Raw genomic sequence first — 14,077 nt, 5'->3', positions numbered from 1 at the left:
TGTGAGGTTATGTGAGTTTTCCGTTTGTACAAGTGTTTATAATAAAATGTGCATGTGCTTTGTTAGGAATAATTTTTGGTGGCGGTTGATGGACGTGTAGAGATGTACCTAGGGTGCTGTCGGCGCCTCACGGGTCGCCTGGTCTCGCCCAAAGCCCCGCCACCTCCTCTGCCCTCGGCCTGCTTCATGCCGAGACTCCTGGTCGACGGTTGTCTTGGGCCTGTGCCTCCCATCCAGGCCCGAGGACGAGCCGACACTGGCCGGCCGCTTGCCCCCACTCTACCGCCCCTGCCGCCTCCGGCTACAGAACTACCACCTCCACTATTGCCTCCACCACTACCACCACATCGATCCAAACAGCATAACGCACACATAGCTCTTAGCCACTTCTACCTTTCTACTACTAAACAGTCTTTGACAATTAACCTGATGCACTGACGCTATGCTAACTTGTCCCCCAAGTATTGCTATATACATAGCGCGTGCTATACACTGACCACAACAATCCCCTCTACACCGCGCTACCCTTTCACCTTCACAACCTACAGGTAAACCGTCCTCTTTTCTCACAAGGCGGCCCTTACACTACTATTGCACGTTTATACCTTACAGTAACGCTTCAATCCAATTAGCTACTGCTGTGGTCAGTATTGTGCTCTTCCAGAGAGGGGCGCCAAGCCCTACAAGTGTTCTCCACTATCATAAACAATTTATAATCCTGCCTGTCAACAAATAATTAGTCAGATCTTCAGCATCAATCGCATCAGATAAGAGAACAGTGCCACTGTTGCTCTCTTACCGAGATTGAAGTTAGAGAGCCACGTGTAAACAACATCTGCCTTCAATAGGATGAAAAAATAATTGCCATTTCAGTCGTGATACATTTATTCTGCCGAGCTTTCGGACTAGGTCATCTTCAGGGCTGTGGAACATATTTACAGATTGTTAACAATGATTCTATTAAAATGAATATGTATAATATAACGAAATTTACAAAAATTATTTACCTAGTTTAGAAAGTAATATTCTTACATTACAGGATTGGTCTGTCTTCTGTCCCGTCTGTTCATGGACTGAGTGTGATCGGTCTGTGTGTGATATGTGTTAGGTTGTGTGGAAGCCAGTATTGCCAATTGTCAAGTATTTTGTAGTAAGTTTGCTTATATGTTGTTTAAATTGTTCGTGTCTGTTTTGAAATTTACATTATACATATTCATTTTAATAGAATCAATGTTAACAATCTGTAAATATGTTCCACAGCCCTGAAAATGACCTAGTCCCTAGGTCGAAAGCTTGGCAGAATAAATGTAACACGACTGAAATGACAATTATTTTTTCATCCTATTGAAACTATGAATCAGTCACCAAAAAGAATGAACAACAACATCTGCCTTTATTACTAAGGACACACCCACACTTATTTGTTTTTACATCTACTCAGTTTGCCAAAGCATTTTTAACACTTGATTTGTAAAAATAGGTAAATCTAAGAAATTATTCATTTGATTTTGTATACAAAATAAGCTCCTCCAACTTCAATACACTTGATAATAAAGATTCGAATGGCTACTCCAGTTCACTTGTGTACTTATTATAATCGCTTTCACAGCACGAGTTGAAGCTCTATGGATGGCCGAAATCTTAAATTTACACCCGATTTATAATAATAAAGTAATGAATTTGAAACTGCACAATCTTATTTTTCCTGGTAATAGCTAAATTCAAAGCGATTATAAGTAGTTTCCTCTTATGAGCGACTTATGATCGCAATGAGAACAAGAAAGATTTAAATATCATATCGCGCTGTTTCGAATGCTATCTTTTCTTACTGGTAGCGTAAAAAAGTTATAATAATTGATAAAAAAATAAAAACTGCTTCTTAAATAATATGTTATTGCTTTCTGCAAGAAAATTTATATAAATAATATATTAAATAAAGTCCACATAAGAACATAAAATGGTGGTTAGTAAGGCTCGCGTGACAAACCTTTCCATCCAGGGACACACGCAGTTTATAATTTTTTAGAGAATGCCGTAATTATTTTCATTATATTCACTCCCTACCCTCGGCCCTAATATTAGTTTTTAGGAATGGAATATTCTACGTAACAAAATACAAAGCTCTCGTTAGTTCTGGTATATTTGGGTCTATAGATGGCAATTATTTTACCACTTCTAATTTAGTGCAAATGTTTACGCAACTAGAAGTGAAACCCTTTAATATTTGCTCTATTTTTATCTTTTTAATAATATGATAAATAGTGAGAGATCCTGTCGCAGAAAAATAACCATTAGTGGATACAAGTTAAATTTTACAAACGTTATTATTTACTGGTGATCCCAGCAGGTGCCTCTCCAAAAACTTTGATAAATCTTCCAGTATCGGGTTACTCCGAAGAATTAAAAGATCTATGGAGTCAAGCAAGCTAACAGAAAGAGAATTCTTCAATGAAGCATCCAATTCCGTTGGTTTTACTTAAAATGTGATTATTTATTGTACAGTTGTGGGAATTGAGTCTAGTTTTTGACGGTACAAGCGTATTAATTTTTGTTTGAACTCATTTGAATAATAATAAAGATAAAAAAAAAACTCTAAACTTACATGAAAGGCTATATGCTGAAGGTTGGGTAGATTAGTGTTAGTGCACAACATATGGGTTTCTATTTTAGAGTATTGGAATAACTATCGCGTGGTTTATGTGTTAAGAACATTATTAGAATTCAGAATAGTGTTCAATTTGGTACCTAGTTTTGGGTTTTGGATTCTGAGAGAGAGACAAAATGTGGTAAATACCATATTAATTGTTAATTTGTAAGCATTTATTTTCACATATGTACTAATATTTATTTAATTTTTTTTTTAATGATTTAAGGCGCGTCAACATCTAAGGTTATTAACGCCCGGAGCTTTTTTCAGTACACTGCCGGCCTCCGGACAGTGTTGTCTGTAACGAGAGAAAACACTGTCCATCACCGGACAGTGAGCTGTAAGAAGCTTCTAGGAAGAGAAAAATCTAAGGGTCAGCAGCTGGATTCGAACCCGGGACCTCCGCTTGGGAGTCCAGTACGCTAAACGCATAGCTAATCCCTTCCCTTACCAATATTTATTGTTTGTAGAAATGAGTTATGAGTTATGAGAGAATAAACTCCGTTGCACATAAACCTGGTGTTTGATCTGGATCCAATCAGTTTCACATTTCTTCAAGGTGGACTTGTTAGAAGATTCTAATTAGAGGGCCTATTTAATTTGTGATCAAGAGTTTAAGTATACGGACAATATTTATTTAATTTATAATTATTACTTAGTTGCTAGTAGTAACCCGAATTTTGTCTGAGTTTAATCATTAGGTATTTGTTGTCTTTTATTTATATTAATATTATTGTTTTGGTTTGCTTATATTGTTCATTCAGTACTTGAACAATTTTCCGGCTTTTAGTCATAGGAGATGGATCAGAGACAGAGATGGTCTGTGCAGATACGTAAATACAGTATTGAACCTTGCGGATGACGCATCGAGGGTGGTCCAATCAGAGAGGTGGTTGAAAGGCCCACAATTCTTGTGGAAGAAAGAATCTGAGTGACCATGTCTACCAGCCAACAGGGTTTTGTCAACCGAAGATTTGGAAATCAGTAGTGTGCTCCAGATTGGATGCAAGTGTTTCTTCGAGCTTGCCGAACTATTTCTCAAGCTGGTGGACTCTCGTGAAGTCGATTGCTTGGTATCTTAAATTCAAACAATTCTTGCGCAAGAGAGGTAGGGTAGAAAGGATTGACCATTTGAAGCTTGGAGATTCAAACACAGCCGAGACAGCTATTATACAGTTCGTTTAATTCGAGTGCTTTAAGGAAGAAGTTGGATTATTGCGCAAGGTCAATCGCGTAAGTAAGAATAGTTCAATAAGAAAATTAAACCCAGTTTGTGTAAAGGGATTTCATAGGATAGGAGGAAGGTTCAAGAGAGTGCCAGGGCTCACGGAGGATGAAAGGCACCCTACAGTACTACCGTACTAGCATCAGGTAACGGATTTAATTATAAGAGACTATCATCTTAAGAGTGGGCACACGGGAAGAAATGCAGTGTTAGCTGCCATGAGGTACAAATTTTGGGTAGTGAAAGGGAACGCAGCTGTACGAAGAGTAATTTCCAGGTGTGTTGAGTGCACGAAGCTTCAGAGGCCTCTAATGGAACAACTGATGGCCGAGATGCCCCCAGAGAGAACAGACAGAACAAAGGCGCCCTTTACTTGTTCCGGGATAGATTGCTTCGGACCCATTTATGTGAAGCAGGGAAGATCCCAAGTAAAAAGATATGGAGTGATTTTTACCCGTTTGGCCATGAGAGCTGTGCACTAGGAGGTAGTAGCAGACATGTCGACCAGTTCTTTCATTAACTGTTTAAGACGTTTCATAGCTAGAAGAGGAAGGGTCAAGGTGATAAGATGTGATTGTGGCTCAAATTTCATTTGCGCAGAAAAAGATAGTACAATTAAGTGGAAAGAGCAAGAAGTGAGAGCGGTGCTTTTACCAAAGGGAATTGAATGGATTTACAACCCACCTCATGCATCCCATTTTGGGGGAGTATGGGAGAGGCAATTAGAACCGTCCGTAAGGTCCTTAGCTCCATATCGAGAATGCAGAGTTTGACGGGCAACGCACTGTTAACGCTGCTCTGCGAAGTCAAGTACATAGTAAATAGCAGACCTCTTACTTTAATGACCAGCGATCCATCTAGTGTACCACTTACACCGAGTCGTCTGTTGTTGATGAAAGAAGACGTGGGTCTGTTTGGGGACTGTTCAATTCCGCAGATAATTTTGTAGAAGAAGATGGCGACAGGTCCAATATCTAACGGATGTATTCTGGCAAAGGTGGAGATACCAATATCTTTTAGGCTTGCCGGAGAGGCAAAAATGGTTTATTCAAAGGAAGAATCTCAAGGTTGGTGATGTAGTAATTGTAGCTGACAAGGCGGTGCCTAGATGCCAGTGGCCAATGGGAAGGATAACGGCAGTGAAAACAAGTGAAGATGGTTGTGTCAAAAGGGCTGTGGTGAAGTATTAGAATGGGTCGGAGTTTGAGTGACCATTACCCAAGTTGATTTTCGTCCTGGAGGACGAATTTCACAATCAAGTACGTTGAAACATTCCGATCGTTTCAAGGAGGAGGGTGTTAGTGCACAACATAAGGGTTTTCTATTTTAGAGTACTGGAATAACTATCATGTGATTGGTGTGTTAAGAACATTATTAGTATTCAGTTTTGTAGTTAATTTGGTATCTGGTTTTGGGTTTTGGATCCGGAGAAGCAGACAAATGTGGTAAATACCATATTAATTGTTAATTTGTAAGCATTTATTTTCACATACGTACTAATACTTATTGTTTGTAGAAATGAGTTAATAGTTATGAGTTGTTAGAGAATAAACTCCGTTGCACATTATCCTGGTTTTTGATCTGGATCCAATACGATTAGAACTGCCTTGAGATTTAGAAGTGTGAAAATTAATAAATTAATTAAAATTTCTGAGTTGTAGCGCATTTAAATCATTGCTATTTAAAGTATAGTTTTGTAATGAGAAGAGTGCCAGACCGCACTTCTCCGCTGGATAGTCGTCAAGCACCACTTCAAAGCGGTAAGAAGATTGCAGTACCGGCTTCCACAACTAATAGAGAACTTGGATTAAAGCGATGAGGGATATGAGAAGATATTGGAGAGGATAACAGCCTATTTCGCACATGCTCAAGAGTTACTAAATGTTTCTAAGATGTTCTAAATTCTGAGTGTATAATATAGCCTGTAGGGATTGAAATATAAATATTATATCGTCTTTATTTAGTTATAAGTAAATTGAAAAAGGAAAAAATTTGATTAAACATCGCGAGGAACATTGCTGGATTGTGTCCAGATTGTTATAATATAAATACTAAAAAATGAGTAATAAAAGTTTCTAACAACGAATTCTTTATTACGTACATACTATATTGGCGTCGAGGATTAAAATGCCACGGTAGCCGAGCGGGTTAGAGGCGAGACCTGCGACGCTAATATGTATTGTGGTACTGGGTTCGATTCCCGGTCTTAGGCCTTGGATTTTATTTAATGGTTAATAAAACAAATTTACAGTAAAGTATGTTTGCTAGTCGCCTCCGTCCACGACACCTAATTGGTAGTTGGACGTTAAGCCCCGCCTGAAAAAATAGGCGATTACTTTACTTTACTATATATTGGATTAAAATGCCAAAATCAAGAAAAAGCCGAGACCTGATGGAGCAGGAGGAATTGGACGGGATGGGGGAGTTGCAGAAGAAAATGGAGAGATTTTCTTTTGACCCATTTGACCGGACAAAGGTGAGTCTAGAACAATATTTAGACCAGTTTGAAAGGAGATGCGAGATGAAGGGCCTTGGAGGTGCGAGTGTGGCCCCCAAGAAGATAAGAAAATAACTATTACTGGCCTATGTGGGTGCAGAGAGCCTAGGAGCAGTAAAACATTTACTGATACCCAGGCAGCTGGATAGTTGTGACTATTTAGAGATCCTAGGCACACTGCAAGCTTTGTATAAGCCAGAAAAAACTATTTTTACTGCCAGGATTGATTTTGAACAGGCAGTCAGAAGTGAGGCAGAATCGCGTACTGCATTCTTAAGCAGGTAAAAATCACTGAGTGCATATTGTAAATATGGATCTAGCTTAGACGAGAGGTTACGAGACAGATTTTTAGGGGGAGCCAGACTAAGTAAGCTAGAGAAAGAAGCTCGCATGCGGTGGCCAGATGGTCAGTATTCTTCAGGAGTCTCCGGGATGCCTATCTACAGATGGAAATGGCAGAACAGTTCAGAGATTTGTTGGTCATTGCCACTCACGTAGGATTTTTTTGCTATTGCAGATTACCATCCGCTCCCGCGATATTTCAACGCTGGATGGAAAATTTAATAGCGGGCATTCCGAATGTGGGTGTTAATCTGGACGACATCATAATAACAGGCCCAAGTCGCGAACATTTGGTGACAGTGAAAAAATTCTGGCGAGAATGCGAGCTGCAGGATTAAGAGCAAAAAGAGAAAAATGTAGGTTTCTTCATAGCCAGAGGTAACTTATCTGGGACATCGCATTGATCAGTATGGTATCCATCCAGCAATGGTAAAGGTGGAAGCTATTCGTGGTGCCAAGTCTTCCTCCACTAAGAGGGAGCTAAGAGCATTTCTAGGGGCAATAAACTATTATGAAAAATGTATTTCCCATCTGCACAGCCTCTGCTCCTCCTTTACATCGCTGGACAAGTTCGAAGATGAGATGGCAGTGGACTGAAGAAGAAGAAAAGGTGTTCCAAACGACAAAACAGTTACCAGGAGGCCAATGGAGATAATCCTGCAATTGATTAGCAAGTTTTAAGGAAGTTGTTAGCATAAATCGGACATGTGAGCAAGGTTAGATGAACTCATTTGTCATTAGAGGAATTTAGTTCTGGTGGACGGTCAAATTCATAAATCTGAAATAACCGAATCGCGTGGTCATAGAGGCGTCTACAACGGACGCAACTAATTTTGGTTCACGCGCGAGAAAAAAAAAATGCTTTTGCACGATTAGAAAAACTCGAGAAATAATACTGATATTGGTAGCTCACGGTAGTATTGGTAGCATGTCGACTATCTGCCATCTTCGCGGTGGATCTTTATTCATGAAGATGTCATTCATACATACATACATGAGATCAGTTCAGCTAGCGTGACATACTACTGTTTTCTATTTTTTTACTTTTGTGAACTAGAAAGAAAACCCAGATAATTTTGCTTATTTTGTTTACAGACGACCCTAAATAAAACCCACTACTGGCGAAGATGAAAGTATCTGTCGAGGAGGAAAATCTTGAGTAAGTCGAGAAATATGTGATGTTTTAGAACTACTACTTATGTACACGTATTTTCTGACTTCATTATCGTAATGGGCATTTTCGAACGTTTATGCTGCTTGGGAACGATGCGTAACTGACTGGTATTGAAAGAGATCGGTAACTGAGATGCTGCATTTTGCATTTATTTGTAACATATCGCTATAGATATTCTGTTGTCCTCGCACAACGGTCATTTGTTCAAGGGGGAGTCATTTCTTTGGACAAGAAGTACAGACCGAGCTTGTCGTCGCAGTATTTTCTCATTTCCTGAAGGAAACTTTCCAAGCTGGCTCGGTAGCAATTCTTTTAGTGACATAAGCCATTCGGGCTAGGGTTGGGATGCTCCCATCCACTGTAAAACTAACTCCTTACCAGCCTTAACGATATCAGCTAGCTCCTGACAGCATCTAAAAACTCCGCGATGGTCTTGACAATTGTAAGAAATCGCAGTTAATGCTGTCTTTGATCAGGATGATACTCCTAATTTTCTGTTTATTAAACTGAGATCTTACGAAGAGAAAATTCAATTCTAACTTTCTCGAAATCAAAATATGATGCCTATTTACTAGCTGGATTCGAAGTCTGGAACGATTTAGAGTAAATTACCCGCCTCTACAACCCTCGTGCACCTTCAGCAGACCCTCCCATGTTCAAAAGCAGCCATTGTGATTCTGGGTACCTCTCAGCAATGTTAGCGAATAACTCTGCTTTTGGTTCTTATTTTTAGGACCAGACTTGCGGATCGGCATCACCCGATCCAACTTCAAATTGGGAACAGGCCAACCACCATTATGGGAATGAACAATAATATCTTACCGATATTCTAATTTTAAGACCTAGCTTTGTAATAAGCCACTTACTATAGATATAAAACTATATTGGTTTTTAAGCGCAGGGTTGTGCCTTTGTAGTCGTGCCAATTTAGGACACTTTGCCGTAGAATTTTCTCGCACAGCGTGAAAACTGTAAAAATTTTATTTTCTTCCTTCTTCTATTTACAGACAAGAAAGATTGACAAATTAGACTAGAATAACAATTCAAAAAGATTTCACAAAATGAAGTATATCGATATTACAGAGATACGAGGGTCGTTTGAAAAGTCCGTGCAAAGTCAGAGAGATAGCACTACTGGCGCGTATCGAGGTTATGTTTAGTTAGTAGCATCTCTTGGAAGAACACACACACCAAGTTTCAGCCAGTTCGGTCTATTTCTTTGTGTTTGGCATTCGTTTGAATCGAGGAAGTTGAGCGATTTTCAAAAAATGGACGAAAAAGAATTTCCTGTGTTGATTAAACACTACTTTATGAAAGGCAAAACGCCTCAGGAGACTAATGAGAAGCTTGATAAACATTATGGTGACTCTGCACCTTCGATTAGAACAGTTTATAAGTGGTTTCAAAATTTTTGGAGTGGCCATATGGGCACAAGTGACGCTGAACGTTCTGGACGCCCTGTTGAGGTTACTACTCCAGATATCATTGATAAAATCCATGATATGGTGATGGATGACAGAAGAGTGAAGGTGCGTGAGATTGCTAGTGCTGTGGGCATCTCGAATGAACGGGTACATAATACTTTGCATCAACATTTGGACATGACAAAGCTATCCGCAAGATGGGTGCCGCGATTGCTCACGCTTGACCAAAAACGAAATCGTGTGAAGTGTTGCAAGGACGGTTTGCACCTGTTCCAGAAGAATCCGCAGGACTTTAAGCGTCGTTTCGTCACTGTGGATGAAACATGGATACATCACTACACTCCTGAGACCAAAGAACAATCTAAACAATGGGTTACCAAGGGGGAATCTGCGCCAAAAAAGGCGAAGACCGTTCCTTCGGCCGGAAAGATTATGGCGACTGTCTTTTGTGATTCGCAAGGCATAATCCTCATCGACTATCTGGAAAAGGGTAAAACTATTACAGGTGCATATTATTCATCGTTATTGGACCGTTTGAAAACCGAGCTGCAAGAAAAACGCCCACGATTGGCCCACAAAAAAGTCCTTTTCCATCACGACAACGCACCAGCTCACACCTCAGCAGTTGTGGTCGCAAAATTAATGGAAATAGGGTTCCAACTCGTTTCACATCCCCCCTATTCTCCCCAGACTTGGCTCCCTCGGACTACTATTTGTTCCCCAATATGAAGAAATGGCTGGCGGGAAAAAGATTTTATTCAAACGAGGAGGTGATTGCAGAAACGAATGGCTATTTTTCAGACTTGGACAAATCCTATTATTCGGAAGGGATCAACAAACTAGAGCAGCGTTGGACGAAGTGTATAAGCCTAAAAGGAGACTATGTTGAAAAATAAAAAAGGTTTACCCCCAAAAAATTAAGTAGTTTTTATTTTTGCACGGACTTTTCAAACGACCCTCGTATATGCAAATAAAAAAAATTAATGAAATGTTCTGAATATTTTGTTTTAATTCAAATTCATAACACTGTGAGCGGATTTATTATTTATTAGCCATTCAATATGAATAAAATGTATTTAAAATTTATAAAATTTATTAACTCGAATTATAATACTTCGCTTGCAAATCATTTTGGCTGGGGCTAAAATTTAAATTTAGTTGTTAAATTTTTAAAATTTAATTTGTTCTATATTTTGCAATTTGTTTGTTAGGGATGACAAGTGGGACGTTTGCCATAGCTGGTTCATACCCCCGTCACGGCATAGTTGCAATGTTTTTTTGCATTTTTTAAGAATTTAATAAACAAAAAGAAACTTGAAATTTGGTTAGTTTTATCAACATACTCTTACTGTTACAGTTTACTTCTTATTATTAAATCTCGTAATTAGTTTCAAACTGTTTTTTTACCATAACTCATAAACTCATAACTCATTGGTCACCATAACTCATCAACGAAACTTTGCATTAAGTTCAAATTACCTTTTTTTAGAATGTAAGCGAATATTTTAATCGCTTAAAAATCATATTAATTATTTAATAATTGTAATAATACGAACATAAGATATAACATATGATATTTTTCCAATTTTTTTCAGACGGGCTTTACGTTCCCGGGCCTAAGACCGGGAATCGAACCCAGTACCAACCACAATACATATTAGCTTTACAGGTCTCGCATAACATACGATATATGACATGTAAATTATTAGAAGCTAGGAGCTTTGTTTTTAGCGTGGTGTTTTTTCTGACTGCCTTCGCCCATGTTTAAGAAAGAAATAAACAATAAGAATTCATTGTTTCTTTTTTCTCTTTATAAACCCTTCAGCTTCAGGTATGGGGTTATATGCATATAAGGTTATCAATATAACCTTTGCAATCAACAAAGGAAACGAATTGAACATTGTAAAATAGTGAGAAGTGTTTGTCGTTTAAACTATTTGATTTGCAAGTAAGTAAGTAAAACGCAGTTACGCCACTACATCGGTTACATTTCATCTGCAAATATGACTTCGTTAAGAAAAATCAATAGAATTAACCAGAATATTAGTAATTCTATCATTAGTGCTATTCGGGCACTCCATTTATTAATTTTTGAATGTGAAGGTAATCGTCAAAGAAGAGCTAGACTTGGAAAATTTGTAGGATTTACTTTCTAATTAGATTCAGAAGAGTATAAGGTCAAACTTAAATTTATAAATGAAAATTTAACTGATGGCGACCTCACACTGATCTGTAACATTCTTAGCATTGAACATGATGGTAATGCGGACGAACTATCTAAACTTATTTGTACCAGTCTAATGAATTTAGAAGATTTAAAAAGATTAAATGAAGATGTTAAAGAGCTAAATGGTGAAGATACTGAAGAGCAAGATGTGAAAGAAGATGATGAAAAACGTTATTCAGAGGTATGTTACCAACCTAAATTTTTATTAAAAGATATAGAAGATTCTAAACGACCTTTTATTAAAATTATTTATTAATTTTGGAAAATTATTAAAATGGAACGATTTGGAAACTTTTATCTATGCAAAGAAATCTATAAAAGGATTTGCAAAAACAGTTATTAAACGTTAGCCGAATGTTAACAATTGGGTTAATTTGAAGAAAGTGTTAAGTGCTGAATTTCCAATTACGATAAACAGTGCTACTCTTCATCAGATGTTACTCCTAGTTAGCAAGGAAATGAAAAAAGATGAGACACTGTTTGCCTAGCAATTGTGGGTCAGTGAAAAAGCTTGCGCGGGTCAGTGTCTGACCCGTGGGTAATAGGTTCGCCATCACTGATATAGAAGATTCTATTCGTCCTTTTACCGGCAGAGGCATAAACCCGCAAATAACGCGTTGGTCGCTTATTTTGCAGAATTTTGAGTAGTGACAATTACACCGTCAATCGATGGATTAAAGTGTTTGAAGATATGAGAAAATTATTAAAATGGAACGATTTGGAAACTTTTATCTATGCAAAGAAATCTATAAAAGGATTTGCAAAAACAGTTATTAAACGTTAGCCGAATGTTAACAATTGGGTTAATTTGAAGAAAGTGTTAAGTGCTGAATTTCCAATTACGATAAACAGTGCTACTCTTCATCAGATGTTACTCCTAGTTAGCAAGGAAATGAAAAAAGATGAGACACTGTTTGCCTAGCAATTGTGGGTCAGTGAAAAAGCTTGCGCGGGTCAGTGTCTGACCCGTGGGTAATAGGTTCGCCATCACTGATATAGAAGATTCTATTCGTCCTTTTACCGGCAGAGGCATAAACCCGCAAATAACGCGTTGGTCGCTTATTTTGCAGAATTTTGAGAATACTCTCGAACGTAGAGACAATGAGATAATGCGCCACGCGGACGCTCTCAGTAGGCATAGTCAAGTAATGGTAATTACGGAAAACAGTTCTTAGCGTAATCTAGCTTCGTTACAAGATATAGATGATGATATTGCAAAATTGAAACTCGAGCTATAAAAAAAAGCAGGGTAAAACATTTGACTTAACGAACGGCCGCAATAAGAATTATATGTTGTTACTTTACGTTTCTAAAAGCACGGAAAACGCTTTATACAAAAGGGTCATCACACGCTGGACATCGAGGGAGTGACCAAACATTAGGGTTCTTAACCACGGGGCATGGATATTAGTGATGTGAACAAATGCAAACCATAACTTTCAAAAGAATTTAAATGGCCAAACTGCAATAAGGGAAAGTCGCACCAGATTTTTCAAACATTTCAAATTCAAATTTCAAATTTTTCAACAGGAAATTTTAAATAGAAAATTCGGGAGTAGCTTGAGATTTTTCTCCATGGCTATTTCAATAAAATGGCATGCTTGCTAGACATTAACTGACGTCGGCTACCTGATCTTCAATAGTTCTTTCTCTTTATTCCCAGTCAAGTTTAAACTTTAACGAAATTAAATAGCCAAAATCAGAAAGAATACTTGCCAACTTAACAACTATAACTTTGCAACTTATCACGAAGGAAATGAACAAAAAAAGAAGGCTGGGAAACTATAGCTTTCCCACCAAAGAGTATTAAAGAGTTGAGAAGCAACAAGAATTCGCGTGTCTCTTCAGGAATACCGTTTCGGGGGTGGGTTTTTTGTTTTAATTAAAAACTTGCTGATTTGCCACTTAAGTATTTCGCTCATCAAACAACTTAATGTGAATGGAAAGTCACACTAAGGCTTGAAAGTAGATTAGTTAAATAAGGCAGCAAATTCATTAAATATAAAATTTGTTCAATTTCTTTTCGAACTTTGATTTCTCATATTAGACAAGAAAAATAAAATTTCTGGCACAACTGAATAAGAAAAGTTAAAACTTGTACTACTACGCGGATTTTATGGGGAGGTCACAAAGTTTGGGCTTTTCCCCCTCTTCTTCGTCCCCTTCCGGATCCGCTCCCTCCTTTTTCTAGCTTTGCTCAGCAGTTTTCCGTATATATATATTTTTATTATATTCCAAACTTTTTTCCAAAAGATGCTCTTTGTACTTTTACTTCTATTATAGCTAAGGAAATTCATTTCTTCCTGCGGTAGTGCCACATCGGGAGTTTACCACATAGTTACGGGTTATTAAAGTACTTCTTTACTTCATGAACTGACTTTCCGCACAGATATCAATGAGCAAGCAGATAATTATCCTGTCTAAGATTATACAGTATTTGGTATAATTTATACAACTCTAATTAGTTCAAAACAGCTTATTTACTTCCAAAAATTGACTTAAATTAATTTAAGAAAATCCGCGTAGTAGTACAAGTTTTAA

At 37.9% G+C, this 14,077-nt stretch overlaps 1 protein-coding gene across 9 annotated transcripts in view; it reads right to left on the bottom strand.

The window, feature by feature from the left end:
• Sh (Potassium voltage-gated channel protein Shaker) overlaps positions 1–14,077 on the bottom strand; it is an 820,486-nt gene that overhangs the window by 735,766 nt on the left and 70,643 nt on the right. For 3 of the 9 annotated variants that reach the window (XR_012455544.1, XR_012455543.1, XR_012455542.1), the window contains exon 1: positions 109–847. The exons of 1 other annotated variant lie outside the window; for it this stretch is intronic. Coding sequence is in view for 2 of the 8 variants with exons in the window: in XM_074118978.1 (XP_073975079.1) it covers positions 109–374 (266 nt within the window). In the remaining 6 variants the exon portion in view is untranslated. Of the gene's footprint in view, positions 1–108; positions 862–14,077 lie in introns of those variants that run through there. 5 more of the 9 variants (XR_012455549.1, XR_012455548.1, XR_012455547.1 and 2 more) reach the window with 5 other exon arrangements.

Source organism: Rhodnius prolixus, unplaced genomic scaffold (genome assembly GCF_049639745.1).
Source record: "Rhodnius prolixus isolate KJV_2025 unplaced genomic scaffold, Rpr scaffold_2, whole genome shotgun sequence".
In the NCBI taxonomy this organism is placed as follows: Eukaryota; Metazoa; Arthropoda; class Insecta; order Hemiptera; family Reduviidae; genus Rhodnius; species Rhodnius prolixus.
The sequence above is the reverse complement of the archived record's forward strand: the minus strand, read 5'-3'. Positions and strand labels throughout refer to the sequence as shown.